General features: G+C 42.2%; 1 protein-coding gene across 6 annotated transcripts in view; it reads left to right on the top strand.

Moving 5' to 3' along the window:
* Positions 1-19,386, top strand: part of LOC141166736 (DNA-directed DNA/RNA polymerase mu-like) — a 59,416-nt gene that overhangs the window by 6,238 nt on the left and 33,792 nt on the right. For 5 of the 6 annotated variants that reach the window (XR_012251347.1, XR_012251345.1, XR_012251344.1 and 2 more), the window contains exons 5-13: positions 870-974; positions 3,531-3,701; positions 4,022-4,093; positions 7,030-7,150; positions 7,224-7,356; positions 7,523-7,625; positions 10,975-11,247; positions 12,077-12,160; positions 13,903-14,030. Coding sequence is in view for 2 of the 6 variants with exons in the window: in XM_073653703.1 (XP_073509804.1) it covers positions 870-974; positions 3,531-3,701; positions 4,022-4,093; positions 7,030-7,150; positions 7,224-7,356; positions 7,523-7,625; positions 10,975-11,247; positions 12,077-12,160; positions 13,903-13,989 (1,149 nt within the window). In the remaining 4 variants the exon portion in view is untranslated. The remainder of the gene's footprint in view (positions 1-869; positions 975-3,530; positions 3,702-4,021; positions 4,094-7,029; positions 7,151-7,223; positions 7,357-7,522; positions 7,626-10,974; positions 11,248-12,076; positions 12,161-13,902; positions 14,031-19,386) is intronic. The other variant, XR_012251346.1, reaches the window with a different exon arrangement.

The raw sequence follows: 19,386 nt of genomic DNA, 5'->3' as shown, positions 1-19,386 counted from the left end.
ATTATTTTGTGGTAACTGTATTTAAATAAAAGAAAAAATGCTGTTTCAGGTTGCGCCTAATTTTTGCGACTTTTCAAAGCTTTTGCGCCATAATTCTGGTGTGAAAGCTTTGATGAATTGTCCCTTAATGTTGAATTTCTGTGTAACACCTGGTTAGCAAGTTTTAAGAGGTGCATTTTTTTTTTAAAGTGGGGGTCCTAACATAAGCCCTGCAATGCCACTTGAAAGCTGAATTGGTCCCTTTTCTTTGAAAATATAGAAAATTGCTGTTAAACTCTCTAACATCCTAAAGAAATAAAAACTTTCCACCACTGCTTATGTCCTTGTTTGCAGAACTGACATCACATCACCAGCGCTGCAGCCAATCACTGAGGTCAGCAGCTCATGTCTACATGGAAAATGCTGCTGAGCTCTATGATTAGCTGCAGCGTTGTCAACGTGAAGTCGGCAGGGTAGTGGTGGACAGCTGGTGCTGGACCCAGGGAGAATAATTAATACTTTATTTTATTATTATTATTTTTTTTAGAACTACTGAAGCTTTATACAGAAAAGTTTTCTGAAAGGGAACAAACCTTTTAAGGTCATAAAAATTAAAATGTTGCCAAAAATTTCCAACAGAAATTTTTCAATTTGAAATTGTCATAAATAAACTCAAAACACATCACCATTAACATAAAGTACAATGCGTCACGAAAAACCATTCTCGAAATCGCTGGGATAAGTAGAAGCGTTCCGGAGTTATTACCCCTTTTTAGGGCCGATGTCAGGATGGCCTGTAGTAGGAAGGGGTTAAAGGCATATAAAGTTTATCAATTGTGTATACCACATTTCCACTAAGCTTTTTATCAGCTCTCATGTTTGTATTGTAGATTTTAGGATCCCAGATGTGTAAAGACACAGACGCTCTTCCATCAGTGGCGCCGTATGCCTGCCAACGTCAGACACCATTAACCCATCATAATTCAGAGATTACCGTAAGTGACTTGTGTGTGGATGTCATCAGGGGGCTGAGCGGATGCTCCTGCACCAGGTGCGCCTGCTGTCTTATGCACGCCGCTTCTCTTCCCATAATGTTTTGTACAGATATACAATATAGTTGGTTGTGAATGTGATTAAAGCTGGAAAAAAACTTCTAAATATATCATATAAAAGTAAGACAAAATATTAAAACTTAATTGTTCTTGTTTTTTATATATAACGTTTATAGAGAAGGACATTTGTATTTTTGGAATTCTCTATTAAAGGCGTTCGCCACTACTTGGATAACTTCTTAATTCCTATGTTTTTTACCCCTGTAAAATAACACTCAGGCTGCGTGCCCACTATTTGTTTTCCAAGCATTCTTGCCGCTGAATTTCCGCAGCGAAAACGCTTAACGCTTGGTAATACGTGCCCCATGGTCCCCAATGATAATCCGCATGTGTTGTGCACATGTTGCGGAAATTTCCGCTGCGGATTATCATTGCGGAAAAAAACACAGCATGTCCATTAATTTTGCGGACACACAGCATAATTGCTGCCATTGAATCGCTTAATATCTGCATGACTACATGTGCACATGCGGATATTAAGCGATTCAATGTGCGGATGGTACCCGGGTCTGGAGAAGAAGATACTCTCCTCCAGACCCGGGTACCATGGTACCTGTTATAAAAAGACTTTAAAATAAAAAATAAAGATTATACTTGCCTTCCGATGGCCCCTGGTCTCCAAAGCGATGCGTCCGGTGTGTTGGGCGGCTCGCGATGGTCTAAAAGGACCTGCCATGACGCCATTTAGTCTTGTGACCTGTCACATGACTAAATGACGTCATCGCAGGTCCTTTCACACCACCGCTGGCTGTACAAGAGACTGGACACAGCGGAGAAAAGACCGGGGGCCATTGGAAGCTAAGTATAATCTTTATTTTTTTACCATTCTTAGTTTAAAAAAAATAAATAAATAAAATATTTACTTGGTCACACTATATATGCCGTTGCATGGATTTATATAGTGTGAACAAGTTGTCAAGCACTTTCCAAGTGATGCTAAAATCGCCTGGAAAGCGCTTGACAACCCGCAAGCGGAAATACATGTGAAGAACTCTTGACAAACGCTTCTACCTGGCAGGAAAAATGCATGTAAAATCCGCATGCGTTTTTCCTGCCTGGGAGAAGCAGAAAAAATATGCTGCATTTCTGCATCGTGGACACTTAGCCTAAGGGCAGGTGCAGAAGAGTTTGTATTCTCTCATCTGAGAGAATCTGGCTGATTTATGTTAATCACACTCTGGTCCGGGTGTGACCTGATTCTCTCAGATGAGTAGAAGATGGAGAAAAAAAAATGTCTCCATTCCGTCAGTGCGTGGAAATCGTACTGCACTCAGATGTCATTTGAGTGCAGTTCGATGGTTTCCATGGCCTCATTGACTGTCATAGCCAAGTGTGATCCAAATATCAGATCAATCTCTTGCATGGTGTTTTTTTTTTTTTTTCAGACTGGTGTGGTCCGAGGAAAAAATCGAATGTACACGGCCACATAGAATAACATTTGTCTGAATGCGATCCAATGTTGTCGGATCGGACTGAAAATACAGCCCTCTCCAACTGCCATTATCCTCGCCTCTGGTGCTGACACTGTTCCGGTGGTGTCAGAACTGTCTCTCCCGGGGCTTGTGTGACATTATGCGAGCCCTGCAGCTAATCAGCACTGCCTTCACTCTCCTCTCCTATGGGCGTAATTGACATCTGGAGAAAATGAGAGCAGCCACAGCCATCATTTCCTCCAATTTTCTTGATTTGTCTGAAGACTTGGAGGGTGAAAGCAGCGATTTTTGGCCACAGGGATTGCCTGACATACCAATGTCCTGTGTTCCCTGACAGAGCCAGTGTTGACACTGCTGGAGCAACGCCCGCACCAGAGGTGAGTATAGGTGTTATTTTACTGGGAGGGGAACATATGGATTGAGAGAGAGTTGTCTGAGTAGTTGACAACCCCTTTAAAGGAGTAGATATTTTTGCCCACTTCCACACTATCCTATATCCTAGTTTTACCCTAGAGCATCTTGCATGTTTGCCGCTGTGTTTCTGGAACATATTCAAGGAATGAACACTTATAGCATGTTGGATTTTAAAATGTTGTGATGGCCACTGGTTGAAAGAAAAAGGATTCTTGTGCCACAAACTTTTACTCTAGACCTGAGCAAAAATAGGAAAACCCCTTTAATTCTTGTATATATTAGAATTATGGACACATTTGTGTAAGTGCATCCATCTCGTCATTAGTCCTCTATGTAATGAGTGCTGCAGACGTGGCTGTGCTCTCCTTTTATTTTTGCATGGTTGCAGGACAAAGACAGGGGGAACATCATCTACATTCGTGAATTTTCATAATTAGACCACCACCAATTGCTAGAGTCGAGCAAAACGATTTGCAGGACCTGGTCCAGTGGCCGCGCCGGTGGTCCGTGACTGCTGGCCAGGGCCCTATCAACCTCTTCCTACCCTGAAATACCTTTGTGTGATTTGGGCTGTGGTGCTGCTCACTTGTAGGACGCTCTGGAGATGTTGGAGAAAGCAGCTGCTTTACAGGGCTCTGAAGTCCGAAGTCTGGCTTTTGCAAGAGCGGCGTCTGTACTCAAGTCTCTACCAATTAAGCTACGATCTGTTAAAGAAGCCAAAAACTTGGTGTGGTGCGGAGGCCACTGCCAGGCGGTCATTCAGGTAATGTAGAAGTCAAGGGCAAGGACAGATGAAATGATGTGTCACCATTGGCTTTTCTCCTAATGCGATGAGATGGTCCTACCTCCCATTGCGCCTTCCAATGGGTGTCTAAAAATCCCAGCCTGGTGTGCCAATCCATCAGTAATTGTGAGCCATGGGAATTATTACTGTGTGAAGTAATATTAAAGGTTCTGGTTCATCAGAATATCCTCAAGCCATGTTCTACATGTGCAACATGTGAATACTTCTAATGTGCAAGGACCAAGGTAGGCTTCTTTCTTGGTATTTGTCATTGATTTCTCTTTTTTTTCTTCTTCCAGGAAATCTTGGAAGATGGAAACTGTCATGAAGTAGAGGAGCTTAAAGTCAGTGAGCAGTACCAGTGTATGGAGGTGCAGTAAAAAGGCTTTTATGTCGAAGTATAAATGGAGTAAAATTAGGAGAAGCCCCCACTACTATATTTAGGTTTCTTAGTATTAAAGATGGTTAATTTCATGTTCAAGGGTATTTCTGACCCTTTCCACATGCACATACAGCAGGTGAAATTAGTATTGAACACAACACCAATTTTCTAATAAATAATATTTATAAAGGTGCTACTGACATGAAATTCTCACCAGATGTCAATAACAGCCCATCCAGTCCACACGGGCAACGAAATCAAACCATAGATGTCCTTAAATTAAGTTGTGTAATAATGAGAAATGACACAGTGACTAAGTATTGAGCACGCTTACTGAAATGTAATTAATACTTCGTGCAAAGGCTTTGGTTGGTGATGACAGCTTCAATACACCTCCTGTATGGAGAAACTAGTTGCAGGCATTGCTCAGGTGGGATGTTGGCCCATTCTTCCACACAAACACTCTTCACATGTTGAAGGTTCCTGGGCTCCTTCTATGAAATCTGAGCTGTAGCTCGTTCCATAAATTTTCTATTGGATTTGGTCAGGTGATTGGCTGGGCTATTCTAGCAACTTTATTTTTTTTGTCTGAAACCAATTGAGAGTTTCCTTGGCTGTGTGTTTGGGATCATTATCTTTCTGAATTGTCCACCCTCCTTTCATCTTCATCATCCTGGTAGATGGCAGCAGATTTTTATCAAGAATATCTCTGTACATTTGTCCATTTATCCTTCCTTCAATTAAATGACGTTTGCCAGTGCCGTATGCTGAAAAACAGTCCCACACCATAATGTTCCCAACTCCAAACTTCACTGTTGGTATGGTGTTTTTGGGGTGATATGCAGTACCTTTTGACCTCCAGACATGGTGTGTATTATGGCATCCAAAGAGTTCAATTTTGGTCTTATCTGACCAGACTATATTCTCCCAGTATTTCACAGGCTTGTCTGAATGTTTCAAGCAAACTTGAAACTCGGTTGAACATGCTTTTTGTTCAGCAAAGGAGTCTTGCGTGGTGAGCGTGCATACAGGCCATGGAGATTGAGTTCATTACTTATAGTTTTCTTTGAAACATTTGTACCTGCTGATTCCAGGTCTTTCTGTAGCTCTCCACCGGGGGTCCTTGGCTCTTGGACAGTTCTTCTTATAATTATTTTCACTCCTGTATCTGAAATCTTGTGGAGAGCACCTGGTTGTGACTGATTTATGGTGAAATGATGTTCTTTCCACTTCCAGATTATGGCCCCAACGGTGCTCAATGGAACCATCACTAGTTTAGAAATTCTTCTGTAACCAATGCCATCAGTATGTTTTGCAACAATAAGGTTGTGAAGGTTCTTGAGACAGCTCACTGGTTTTACCCATCACAAGATGTTTCTTGTGTGGCACCTTGGTAATGAGACACCTTTTTATAGGCCATCAGTTGAACCAGCTGATATTATTTTTCGCTTACTGACAGGATTGCTTTCTAATTACTGATACATTTCAGCTAGTGTCACGACTCTCCATGGGTTTTTGCACCTCTTTCTTTGTGTTCAATACTTGCTCCTTTTGTCATTTTTCATTATTACACATAACTTAATTTATGGACATCTATGGTGTGATTTCTTTGCCCGTGTGGATTGGAGGGGTGGTTACCGTCGTCTGGCGAGAATTTCATGTCAATATCAGAAATATATTTACTTAGAAAATTGGTGATGGGTACTTATTTCACCCTCTGTACATGTATTTACAAGCACTTCAGACAGGTTCTCCCCACATCAGGCTATACAGCTGACATTGTGTAGCTGGTGACACGTGCCCAGGCCAATACTGTACAGCAGCTATAAGATTCTAGACATGTCTGGCAGGTTTACACCTGGATATAATTTGAGTGCTGAAGTCCTTTGCTGTTTTGTGTACTGAAGCGTTGACTGGTGCACTTCTGCAGACCATTGCCTGTGTTGTCGCTTTCGCTTTATAGACTTGGGGGAGATTGAGATCTGCAAGATTTTCAGTTTGATACATATGGTGCAGTATCTTAAGATCCCCATACACATTGGATAAAATTTGGCCAAACTCACTGATTTTTGGCAGGACCGGCCAACCATCTAAGGTGTATGAAGACCTCTGGACACTCCCTGACAGATGTTGAGGAAAGCAGGATTGGGAAGTTGGAATTTCGATGTAGGATTCTTTCATTCCCAAACGGGAGAAACCACTGCCAGAGGCGGCTTTAAAGTTGTCTGGCAGCATCTTTCTCTTCCAAGAACTTGTGTATTGAGGGGGTTGGAAGAGATCGCTGTGTGCCAATCAAATATTTTTCCCTATGGGGCTGGTGAGCGCTGCACTCGTATTTTTTCCAGCAGCTGCATAGAGAGAGACTGGAGCGGTGTTCGGTTATCCGACCTGCTGTTCCATTTTGTAACTGGGATAATGAATCCCCCATTCTGCCGATCAGTGCAGTGGCTTAGCAGTAACCAAGTGAAACCTCTGTTTTATCCATTCCCTATGGGGCTGGTGAGCGCTGCACTTCTTTCTTTTTTTTTTTTTCCAGCAGCTGCATAGAGAGAGACTAGTGGTGTTTGGGCATCCAAACTGCTGTTCCATTTTGTAACGGAGATAAAGATCCCCATTATGCTGATCGGTGCGGGTCCCAGCAGTCGGACCCCTACTGATCAATAAGTTATCACCTATCCAGATATTAGGTGATCACTTATTTTCACCGGACAACCCTTTAAAGGGGTTTTCCCACGAACAAACGTTGATTTTAATCAATAGATCTTGGAATAATAATCAGCTCCACAATTGGATGTGATTAAATAAAATGTTCCTGTGCTGAGATAAGTGCCTTTATAGGTAGAATTGATGTTTACTTTTTTTTGTCATTTTTATCCTCTTGTACTTTGCATGTTATATAACTTGTATGCTCTTTTTACGGTATAGCTCCTAACAAGTGTTTTTGGTGTTGGGGTGCGCACAGCAGATCGTTGGTACAAGGACGGTGTGCGGAAACTAAGTGACTTGGAGGAACTTAATATTAAACTGACTGCAGACCAGAGAGCAGGTAGAAGCTTCGTGCTGAGTGTTTGTGGGAGGAGGATCCGTCCATATATTAACTACTGGTACTGTTCACACAGGGATAGAACATTACATAGATCTAAAGCAACCGGTGACCCGCGAGGAGGCCGAACGTGTGGAGCACTTAATAAAACATGCTCTGCACAGATTTGTTCCAGACCTAAAAATTACAATGACTGGTGGATTTCGCAGGTAGAGGAGGATATATTGCCAAACCAAGGGCAAAAGTTTTGTAGAAACTTTTTCCAAGCATGAGCATTGATTTACCTGTTATATTTTTTTTTTTTCCTTTTTGTTAGTCCGTGCTATTAATTTATTATTCTTATTATTCTTTCTTGTATGTCCTGGCACCTAACAGGGGGAAGCAGCAGGGACACGATGTGGATTTCCTCATAACACACCCTGACAAAGAGTCGCTACATGGAGTGCTGGAAAAAGCTGTAGACTGGATGGATAGCCAGGTAGGCAAGCAATAGAAATACTGCAGGACTATGTAGTATGTTCATGCCCATGAATCTACCGTTTTCCATAGCAGTCACCGCAGAGTCTACATCATATATAGCGTGTGTATTGATCTCTCAACATCTGTGGAAGTATGGAAATCTCAGGATCGATAGATGTTAATGATATGCAAATGATGGAAAAATGGAAACAACGTTTTCAAAACGTGCAGAGATCCCCGCACTTACAGCCTTGGCTGCTATCAATGAGGTTATTAATAGTTGAGGAAGGTTCTGTTGCACTAAATGCATTTTGGCAGCAAATCAAGATCCGCTGCTGGCAGCTCCCTTTGCAATTGATGATCAATAGCCATATGAGCTCCATAGGAGACAAGTCAGGAGACGCTGCAGGCCATGGTAGCACGTTTAGGCCACGCAGGAGGCTCAACATGTGGCCAGGTGTACTGGAGATCCCCTGTACCAGGTCCAGCTCCTGAGGCTACTGCAGACCGCTGATCTCGCTTGGTACTTGTTTGTCCTCCAGTGGCCACTACGTTGAAGATGTACTAATATATGTGATAATTCGGTGCATCCATGTGATACAGGAATATCTTAATAGGAAGCTCTCATCAGAAAATGTTCTATTGTTTAAATCAGGTTTTTGTTACATGTATTTTTAATGTTTAGCTATGTTTTATTTTTTCCATATCCCAATCTTTATTAAAAATAATCAGGTCACTTTATCAGGCATAGGGTCACTACTGACTTCTAGGATTGCTACTTCCTGTAGGTGGCACTAGAGTTCTAGTTCTCTTCCTCTCTGAAGAGACCATTTGCATATTTCCCAGTGGAGCATTGCGGCTTTAAAAGTCTCCTCACCATGACATGCTTAACATGTCGCTCTCTGCAATAAGAAATGTTACCCCTTAGATACCGGTCTGACGCCTCTCACCCAGCCAAACCAGAACTCACACTTTGCACTGAAGAGGAGCAGTACCCCGAAACAGTGTCTGCAAATTGAGTTTCTGATTCTGGCTTATATCCCAAGTCACTTGATAAGGCTCGTTAAAGGGTCGCAATTGACTTTTAGGATTTCTACTTCCTGTAGGTGGCACTAGAGTTCTAGTCCTCTTCCTCTCTGAAGAGACAATTTGCGTATCAGGCATAGTAAAACACTAAATCTTAAGAGTCACATATTAACCTCTTCACGATCTTTGAAATACCCATATGTCATGGTTGGGCAGGGGTTTCCGACCTTCGACGTATGAGTGCATCATTGTGATCGTGCACAGCACAGGAGCAGTGCCTGTGCTGCCGCCGCCAGGAGCTTTGAGCTTATGAGATAGCTGAGCCCTAACTGTCATTACCAGGAGTGTTGCCCGCACTGCACCCCGGCTGTTTAACCACATAAATGCCACGATCGATATCTGTATTTGGAAGGCTGGGACAGGGAGGGGACTCCATCTCCCTTCCAATCGGCGCCCCAGCGACGTCATTGCAAGGACCTGATCGCTGTCATGACGACCTCCAGGTCCGCCAGCTACGGCAAGTCTGTTAGACCATACAAGGAGCTTACACTGGGGTTTGCATGTAAATCTCTAAAATACGTGATTCAGACGGAACCCCGGTGGAAGATTCCCTATAATGAGGCAGATGGAGACACTGTGGACACCGTCTGACCTATGATCCGGCGGTGTCTATCATTTTAGGCGTGCATAAAAGTGCGGTTGGCCACCATTTTGTGCACTTCTGAAAAGTACAACTCTGAACAGATGCCAGACAGAGTCCAAAGTAACTGTTGCCTCATTCTAGTGAATGGATCCCTCGGGGGTTTCATCTGAATCATATCACTTGGAGATTTAGATGGAAACCCTGATGTAAGTACTCAGCGTAGAGCACTGGATAAATGTGATCCAAAATGTTATGTAAAATGTTCCCAACAAAAGCTTCTACCCAATCCACAAAAAAAGCTCCCACTCAGGTTTGTCATCTGTTAACGGAAATATAGGGGGCTTACACTCCAGAATTCAATTGGTGCTTACCTTCTGAGCCCTGCTGTGCGCCGAAACAGTGGTTTTCCACCACCTATGTGGTATCTGTCAGGAGAAATTGCATACCAGATTTTGGGGTGCATTTTCTCCTGTTACCTTTTTGAAAATGTAAAATTTGGGGCTAAAGTAACATTTTTGTGGGAAAAGTAAAATGTTCATTTTTTTTTCCCCTTCCACGTTGCTTTAATTCCGGTGAAGCACCTGAAGGGTTAATAAACTTCTTGAATATGGTTTTGAGCACCTTGAGGGGTGCAGTTTTTAGAATGGTGTCACTTTTGGATATTTTCTGTCATATAGACCCCTCAATGTCACTTCAAATGTGATGTGGTCCCTAAAAAAAAAAATTTGATTTGTAAATTTAGTTGGAAAAATGAGAACTCGCTGGTCAACTTTTAACCCTTCTAACAAATTAAAAAAAAAAAAAAATGCAGATGTAAAGTAGACATGCGGTAAATGCTATTTAGTCATTATTTTGTGTGATATAACTCTGGTTTAAGGGCATAAAAATTCAACGTTTGAAAAATGCAAAAATTTTCACATTTTTCATCAAATTTTCAATATATTAATAAACGCAAATTAGATAGACCAAAATTTACAACTAACACAAAGTACAGTATGTCATGAAAAAAAAATCTCAGGATCACTGGGATATGTTGAAACGTTCCACTGTTATAACCTCATATAACGCTGGTCAGAACTGAAATAATGAGTACGAGTCTAAAATAGCCCCAGTGTGAAAATTGCAAAATTACTAATTTTTGTTTTTTAATAAAGAACATGATATGAAAAAAAAAATATTGCCTTTATTTTTTTTAAATTACATGCAACGCAAATACCTGATTTAAATAATAGATAATTTTCTGATCTCTTAACTTTTTTATTCCTTCAAAGCAAGAGTGTAGAGACACTGCAGGCGCCATGAAGCATTACAGAGCCTCCTGTCGACTTCAGCGGGCATAGACTGATACTAGGTGGTGTAAGCCATGCCTGTTTTACTCCAAGTCTTTAGCTTACAGACGTGGATTTTCAAAGGTATTCTCTAAATTCCATCCACCAGGGGATTATCCAAGGAGTGTGCACAGATCTGCTTATACAAGTAGCTGTCAGGAAGCCATTGTGTTCTGCATTACGGGATCGATTTTGAAAAACCAACATATTGATTTTTTTTTTTTCCCAACAGGGGCCAGCTTAATAGGGTTTTTATGTTGTAAGGAAAAGTCCTCTAAGTGGCGATAGTGTATGTATAAATAAAGGAAAAAAAGTGGATGAGCTGCTGCCTGATATTTTACGTGTGATCTTTCTGCTGTGTCTCATTACAGGGCTTGTTGTTGTACCATCATACAAAGGTGCGCTCTCACCTGCACGCTCCTAGGCGCAGCACACACATGGATGGCCATGAAACCTGTTATGCTATATTTGCCCTTTCAAACCATAACCATGTGAGGTCTGAATGTGAAGCCGGAGTTACCGGTACAGCACATGGCGATCTATCCTCCTCTGGAGCTCGTACATGGAGGGCTGTCAGGGTGGATTTAGTAGTTACTCCATATGATGAATATCCCTTTGCCCTTCTGGGCTGGACAGGATCTAAGGTTAGTGACGCTCTCTATAGCCTATAATTGAATCTGCCATTGTAAGAGTAATGACAGCGGAGGAATTGCTTGTCCGGAAGGATATAATGTTCTGTATCACTACATGTAGAGGCCTTTAATTCATCTGCTGCAGTTTTCATCTATTATAGAACATATTACAGATATTTCCTATCAGGACATTTTCACACAAGATGCTGCTAGTGTTGTAGACAGGTCACCACTGTCACCTCTGCTATAATGCTTCTCCCCCACATTGCCTGTCCAGAGATGAACACAAAGGTATCACAATCACACTTATGTCTGTTCCACTAGTTGTTCTGCAGTGAGATCAGGCTTATACATCTACAGGAGTAGCCTGTTCTGAGCTACAGTGGGGGCGTGTTCTTCTCTCCATGTGTGTTGCTGCCTGCTTGTGATTGGTCAATATCATACAGGGGGAAGACTTGCACTCCGTAAAAACGGATAACGTGTTAATTTCTTAGGAGCCAATAATTTGATTGTTAATATCTCTGCAACAAAGAGGCAAAATTTTTTTAAAAAAAGGGTTATTCCACTCTGCAGCCACTATTATATTGTGTGTGCAGTTTACATTGAAAAGTCCTCTTTAAGAGAATATACGTGAGGGAAATATAGTGCTATTGATGTCTTGGGACTAGGTCTGGGATTACACCTTTGACACATTGACTTGTATGTAAGCTTATGCTTTTTTTTTTTTTTTGTAATTTTGTAAACCTTGCATTGGCACATTGCCACGTGTACACACTGTCATGTACTCTGTGATTGTGTGCACTAGTCCAAGATGTAAATTCGCACATAAATTCTCTTGCAGCATTTTGAAAGAGAACTGCGCCGCTATTCTTGGCATGAAAAAAATCTGTCTTTAAACAGTCATGGACTTTATGATACAGAGAAGGTAAGAAACCACCAGACTGCAGAACATAACACCCATCCAATATCTAGTGAAGAAGCTCACTATGCACTTGCCGGGGGATTTGATTGAATTCTATCACCTAAAAGGAACCTTGAAAAAACAAAACACGATTTGTAGTGCTTATCTGTAGGTAAAAAATAATATATATATTGTTCTATATCATAATACTGTTAGGAGTCAAGTATTTCCACATTTCGCACTCATCATATGACGGCCCCATATGCAATTTGCATAGAGATGATCACGTGCCGACCTGTTACTTTTCTGCTTCTTTCCATTGAGAGAAGCAGAAGAGAAAGAGGTTGGCACGTGATCATCTTTATGCACGTTGCCTATGGAGTGGTTGTGTGACGAGTGCGAACTGTGAACAGGGCCGAATCCTAACAGTGCATTATAGTGTTGGGATTCCAGATATTAAAGGCTAACATTGTGCAAGCAGAAGAAAAATATAGTGACCACCGTTGTAAGGCCCCTTTCACATTGCATTCTGTCCCACGTTCAGTCGTCTTGTCGGGGCTTGTGTCCGATTCCCCCCACCCCCCGCAAAAGTGGATTTGGGTGTATGCGCCGACGGGGCTATTAACTATAATGGTGCTGACCAAGTCAACGTGTGCGGTCGTGGATCACTTTCGGGCGTATACGCCTAATAGAGGTGGGCACTAGGATGCAGTCTACTACGTCAGTGTCCACCTGATGATACACACGTTGACTCTGTCGGCATCATTACAGGCGATGGTCTTATTGTTGCATACAGCAGACTGCTGTTTTGCAGGGGAATCGACGGGACCACTAGGATGCAGTCTACTATTTCAGTGTCCGCCTGATGATACACACATTGACTCAATCGTGGGACAGAAAGCAATGGGAAGGTGGCCGAAGACAAAACACGAACATCGATATAAGCTGTATGTAATTTTACATACAGTGATTTCCTTGTTTGTAGGATAAGGGATTCTCTACATTACATCCTCGGTACCAGCCAAGTGACTACATGGGGAAAAGTACACGCCCTACCAATGCGAGATCACAATGCTTAGCAGGGCGGGCGTACACTGTTAAACGGCTACCAATCGGCTACATACAAGCTAATCAGCGGCCATTTAATAGTCTGGTTACACAGGCCGATCGCATTTCCCACTAACAGAGCATTGTGTAAGGATCAGTAACAGATTGTGCACATTGCCATTCTTCTCAACAGCACTGTTTGCACAGAACGATGTGCCGCAAACAATGATGATTTTCAAGCAAACTTAAAAATCTTTCAACCCAACAAATGAGCATTTTTCTCGGCAGCCTGTTTACACTGGCCCATTATTGGGAAAAGAGCATACCTAAGATCATAGGGCAGTATAAATGCACTTTCTGGCTATTTTCACATCTGCCTTAGGGAATCCCTTTCTTTTTTTTCTTTCTTTTTTTTTTATTAAAAGCTATAATCATATGGCCAGCTATAGTATATACTGCAGTGCATGGTGAAATAGAGGTCTTTGTAGAAGCCCCAGCTTGTGTCCTTCTCCCCATCCCGCTCATAACTGGGAGTAATCAATGATTGTTTCTATTAGATGACAGCAAGCACAGGTATTGAAGGAATGTACATAGAAATTGTATAAAGCTTCCAATATGTAGAAAATAGCTTATTTCCTGAATCTGGAACACGATTTTAATCAGAAAATAGCTTTAACACTCGGCCTGATTCTTTGCACACGTTTTTTTTTTGCTTGCAGAACTGCTCCATCCCTGCAGCCTCGGAGGAAGAGATCTTTGCACTTCTGGGTCTGCACTACGTGCCTCCTCCCTACAGAAATGCCTGATTATCAGTGTCAAGAACGCAGCACAATCTGTCATTGTCAAGGTACCAGCTTGTATTAATATGCACTAAAATGTCTTAGAAAATTATTTTTAAAACTGGTTTTGGAGTAAAATCTTATAGCTGAAGCCAAGACAATGCAGCGGTAACTGCGGCACACAGGCGATCAGCGCTACGTGGCGCTATGATCCTGTGGTGCCATTGGTGGTCACAGACAACTGCTGTGCAGATTGCATAAAATTGTTTTAGCCTGTGTATTCCTTATGTCACAGGGCAGTTGCAGCAAAATATCATGGAGTATAACCAATGTACTAAATGTATGCAAGGAATGCATAAAGCAGCTACTATAGTCTTTCTTGAAAGTTGGTTTTCCATGTTTGCATACACACGTCCGCTTGTTTGGGAAATCTTCCACCCTGTACATACAGTGCTGTCGGTCATAAAGTGGCTGAAGATGGAAGAGCAGATGTCCAGCCACGTCACTTTGCCTCCTTCATCACAACATTATTATACTTTAAGACCAGTATAAAGGGCTTTTGCCACCATAAAAGATGCATTTAATTAGGCAGAAAACATAGAAATATATGTTTAGTAATTGAAAGCTATTGAAAATGATGCTCTGTTCCAAGAATAACAACCCTCCATCTTCTAGGATGGGCCCACTGGCTTTATTCTGTCTGCCAGCTTTATCTGTTCAGCCCAGTGGTCGTGCATGCGTAGTTCTTCTCATCATAAATGTTTCCCCATGCGCACGCGTTATGTGAGGCATTTCCACAACTCTGAATGTGTGCGCAGGATGCTGGGATGCGTCTGCAGTGATTGCACACACTCCCTGTGCTTACAGCTGGGTGAGATCGCTCCCTGTGCCACTTGCTTGGACTATAAGTCCAAGCAATTGGTCATCACCAGAGGAATTTCACTGGGGGCATGTACTTCTTCCTTGTTGTGAGGCTGACCTGTCATAAGCAGGCAGCAACACACTGGGGAAAGAAGAACACGACCCCTCAATAGCTTACAACAGTTCTGGGGAAGACTGCACAGAACTAGCTGGAAAAGGGTAGAGACAGCCGCACGCGGTGAGCGGGATGTCGTCACCAGCAAGGAGGAGGCAGTTGCAACACTGCTATGTAACAACCTTTACATGGCCCATCCTATGTCTCCACTTCATGCCTCTTTTGTCTGTCTGCTATACCTGCACTTAGGGTGCAACCTGGATCATAAAAAAAAATATATATATATATCTCTATCTATCTCTCGGATGTCCAAGCACCAAAACGTGTTTTGATGTCATTACCATGACCCCCAAAGAAAAAATTCCACACCACATATAACACAATAGCTTTGAGTACAGATAATGTAACAGATGCATAGATGTGGCTCGCAGTCCCATGTAACAACATAGATAACACACTGATGGCTCTCCAAGAAGAGATAAGCTCTTCTGAGGTGACTGGTGGAGCCATGCTGGTGAGGAGCAGCTAGGTGTCGCAGGGACGCATGAGGCACAGGTGGACATCCTCTTGGCTAACCGGTGCTGCTGTGAGGAAGAGCAATGAAGGACTGCATGTCGCTGCACCTCGCTGGGTTGTGTGCTAATTGCGTGTGTGCATGCACAGACAGGAAAAATACTGTGTAATGTCGGCTGAAACGGGTCACGCTGCCAAAAGGAATAAGGACGCATTGCGAACCCCTAGGGTACTGCGACAAGTAATGAAGTCTCATGCACTCGATGCTTACTTTTGACTTGCAGATTGTTTTCTGCAGCATGTCAATTGTTACAGCGTTTTTGCTGCAGATGTCACTCATATTAATGAGTGGGGAAAAATCAGCAACCAGGGCTGTGGAGTTGGTAAGCCAAACCTCCGACTCCAACTCCTCAATTTCCATGACACCAACTCCACGACTCCCTCATACAGGGCTCATGATTAAGTGATAAATTTACTGCTGCACAGATTCATCTCAGCTAAAAGTCTAGACCCTTAGATCAGGAACAGGACAGACATTTATAGGACATTTCATAACTTTCCCAAATTCTTATGAAAAAAATATTCCCCACAAACTGCATTGAACTACTGTACCCAATTTATTTATATATTTTAGGAATCTGAGTTGGTCCATTTTATACCGACTCCACCAAAATGGGCTCCAACTCCACAGCCCTGTCTGCAACAAAAACGCATGTAAAAAAAATGCGTCTTTTACGCAGCATTTTTCCTTCCAAATGGTGCAGATATTTCTGCACCAAATACTTCATGTGCGCACATGCCCTTAAACTTATAATTGGGTGTTCAAACCCAGATCGAATACCTAGAGACGCCCCTAGTATATACTATATCGTTCTGAATTATATATGGGCATTTCTGTGTATTTAGACATAATACACACAGTATATACATTAATACACATACTCCACTGGAGGGTCAGGAGGATTTTTCTCAAGGGGCTAAGAACTGACAGGTAGGTAGTTGATTCTTACATCCAATACCCATTAAAAGATAACCTTTAATAGTTTCAATTAAAAACTAGCCTAAAACTAACAACAAATACTAGACCACACAAAAGAGACATAAAAGATAGGCAACGTGATCCAAACTTATCAATACCCAATCTTAATGAATCAGCTATAGTATCCCATATCCCAGTGAATCACATCACAGGAACAACTACTAGCTAGTACTTCAATAGGGCCTATCCAGATATACTGGTAATGGATCACAGTAACAAAACACACCAAAGGGAATACATCCAATGTATCACATCTGTCTGCTATAGTTCTTCTAACCCATTTAAGAGGACGGATATCCCTGATTAATTCTTAATTTATAAAACTATCAGAGGAACTGTAGTCAGACCTAAATAATGCCTAAGGTACTTTCACTAATTGGGGCACAGTAACCGGTATCCCTGCCCACACAAGATTTATTGCACAACGAAAGCAAACAGAACAGGTATTAATACCCATATAAGGGACGTACCAGAGAAGCCCAGATATATATAAATAATGAGATACCTTCCAAAACATGATTCCAGAGTGATACAGATATACAACCCTATAAAAAGATTCCCTTAATGCAGTGTATTGGGGATATCAAATCCCCTATAATCAACACAGTATAACATATTGCCTTAACCTAGGGCACAGTGGCAGATACCATTGCAAAGAAGATATAAATAAGGTAGGAGTAGTTGTATATAATCGACAACACACTTCAAATCCCTAACAAAGCATTAGGAAAGTGTGCAAGATGTTACTTATCTTTAGTAATGCAGGAATCCTGCCTCCCCAATAGGTTAAGGGTTCCATATTCCTCTCGACGCGTTTCCCCCCGTATGGTTGTAGGTTCATCAGGAGAAAAATATATAAGTGAAGTAACACTGATACGGTGTCCTGCTGATGTATTGCAGTCTAATTCATGCCGAGGGTCATCCACTAGAGGTGCTGTGAGTAAACTGCGCAGGCGCCATGTCGGTGATTAGCTGCGGTGCGTACAACTCCTCACACCACATCCACCATAGACTACAGGTGTATTGCGCACTCGCAAGTATCGTGCCGACGTACGGACCAGAGCGATGGCCGCGCCTCCTAGCAAACCGGCCTGTACTAGTATGTTACGATCATCACAGAGCCAGCGCATGCGCACTTGTCAAACCACTTGGACATGAACGCAGCCAAACCGCAAGGCATTCAACTGTCATAAGTTCATATGTTCCGTATTCAGATGTCATATGAGGTATCTACACATATATTAGAGGTACATGACGTGCTACACAAGCCCCAATTCACATTATGAAGGTATATTTATACCGTGGATATGCCAATCACACCATAAGATAAACCCTGAGTTAGACTACATAGAACAGTATATCAGGTCAAAGATGTGAGGTACACTTCTTTTTTTTTTTTTGTTTTTGTCTGTACCCACATATTACTGCACACATACACATAAAGTTTAGGAGACAGGGAAAGGAGAAGCATGATAAGGGTTAATATATAAAAAGATAAAAATTCAGAGGAGCATACAAAAAGTACTTGAGTAGTAGTGATGCTAATATTAAGTAATATTATAGAACATATTTATATATGATAGTCAGAATTACAACCATAACCATGTACAGCTGATATTAGTAGCACCCTATTAACTAAATGAAACAGCAGAAATTTTGTTGTTCATTAAGACCATTTGGAGTCAAGGCCCCCAATCTAAATATCCACTGGCACTCCTTCTGGAGTAGTAACCTATTCCAATCACCCCCCCCCCCCCTCTAGTTTTTCCGAATCACCTCTAATACACAGAATGAGACCGTGTTCAAATTATTGGAAGGATAATCTCTCCTATGACGGGCAAGAGGTGTGTCCCTCTTGTGACTCATATCCCCAAGGTGTTCACCAATCCTTCTCCGCAATTCCCTCTTAGTTTTGCCTACGTAGTTTTTGGGACAGGGGCAAGTTGCCATATAAACTACCCCTTCTGTTCTGCAATTCGCAAAGTCTCTCATAAAGAAGACTTTGTCACTCATGCTACCTGAAAAACTTTTTGAAGGTCTTAACCAAGGACAGAATTTGCAACTTCCACATCTGAAGGTACCGCAAGTTTTTCGTTCAAGCCACGAACCTGGTTTTATGGGCCGTCTGTAAAAGCTGTGGACCAGACGGTCCCGAAGTGACCGTCCCTTTCTGTAGGTAATACTGGGCCATTCAGAGATGAACCCCTTGAGATCAGGATCCATCTCAAGGATGCCCCAGTGTTTCTGCACAATTCTTGTCACCTCACTTGCCCTGCTGTCAAAAGTACCAATGATTCTTGGTGAGCAATTCTTATCATCCTTTTTTGTCATTGGATTTAATAATCTTTGTCTATTTTGACCATTAGCATGGACGAAAGCTGTTTCAATAACTTTATCGGGGTACCCCCTATTCTTGAATCGATTCCTCAACTCGCAGGACTGAGATAGGAACACTCCCTGATTGGAACAGTTCCTCCTGATATGTAGAAATTGTCCCTTGGGAATACCCTTCTTAAGTGGGACTGGATGGTGGCTTTCCCATCTGAGGAGACTATTAGCGGCGGTCGGTTTACGAAAGGTTCGTGTTGTAATAAATCCTTCCTGGTCCCTCCCAATCTTTAGCTCAAGAAAAGTAAGTTAATCTCAGACGTGAATCTCGTATTGATTTCATTTGTGTTGAGGCACTGAATAAATCTCTGGAAATCATCCACTGAACCTGACCATAGGAGGAACACGTCGTCAATGAATCTAGACCACAGCAAAATGAATGGGAACCACCATGCTTCCTCGCGCAACACCACAGTCTCCTCCCACCAGCCCAGGAAGGAGGTTAGCATACGAAGGGGCTGAGGGACTCCCCATCACAGTCCCCCTGAGTTGGTGGTAGGTTTTGCCA

Source organism: Phyllobates terribilis, unplaced genomic scaffold, assembly GCF_046119375.1.
Source record: "Phyllobates terribilis strain yellow unplaced genomic scaffold, ASM4611937v1 Scaffold_11__3_contigs__length_659146591, whole genome shotgun sequence".
Classification (NCBI taxonomy): Eukaryota; Metazoa; Chordata; class Amphibia; order Anura; family Dendrobatidae; genus Phyllobates; species Phyllobates terribilis.
Note: the sequence above shows the minus strand (reverse complement) of the source record. Positions and strands in the feature narration are given on the sequence as shown.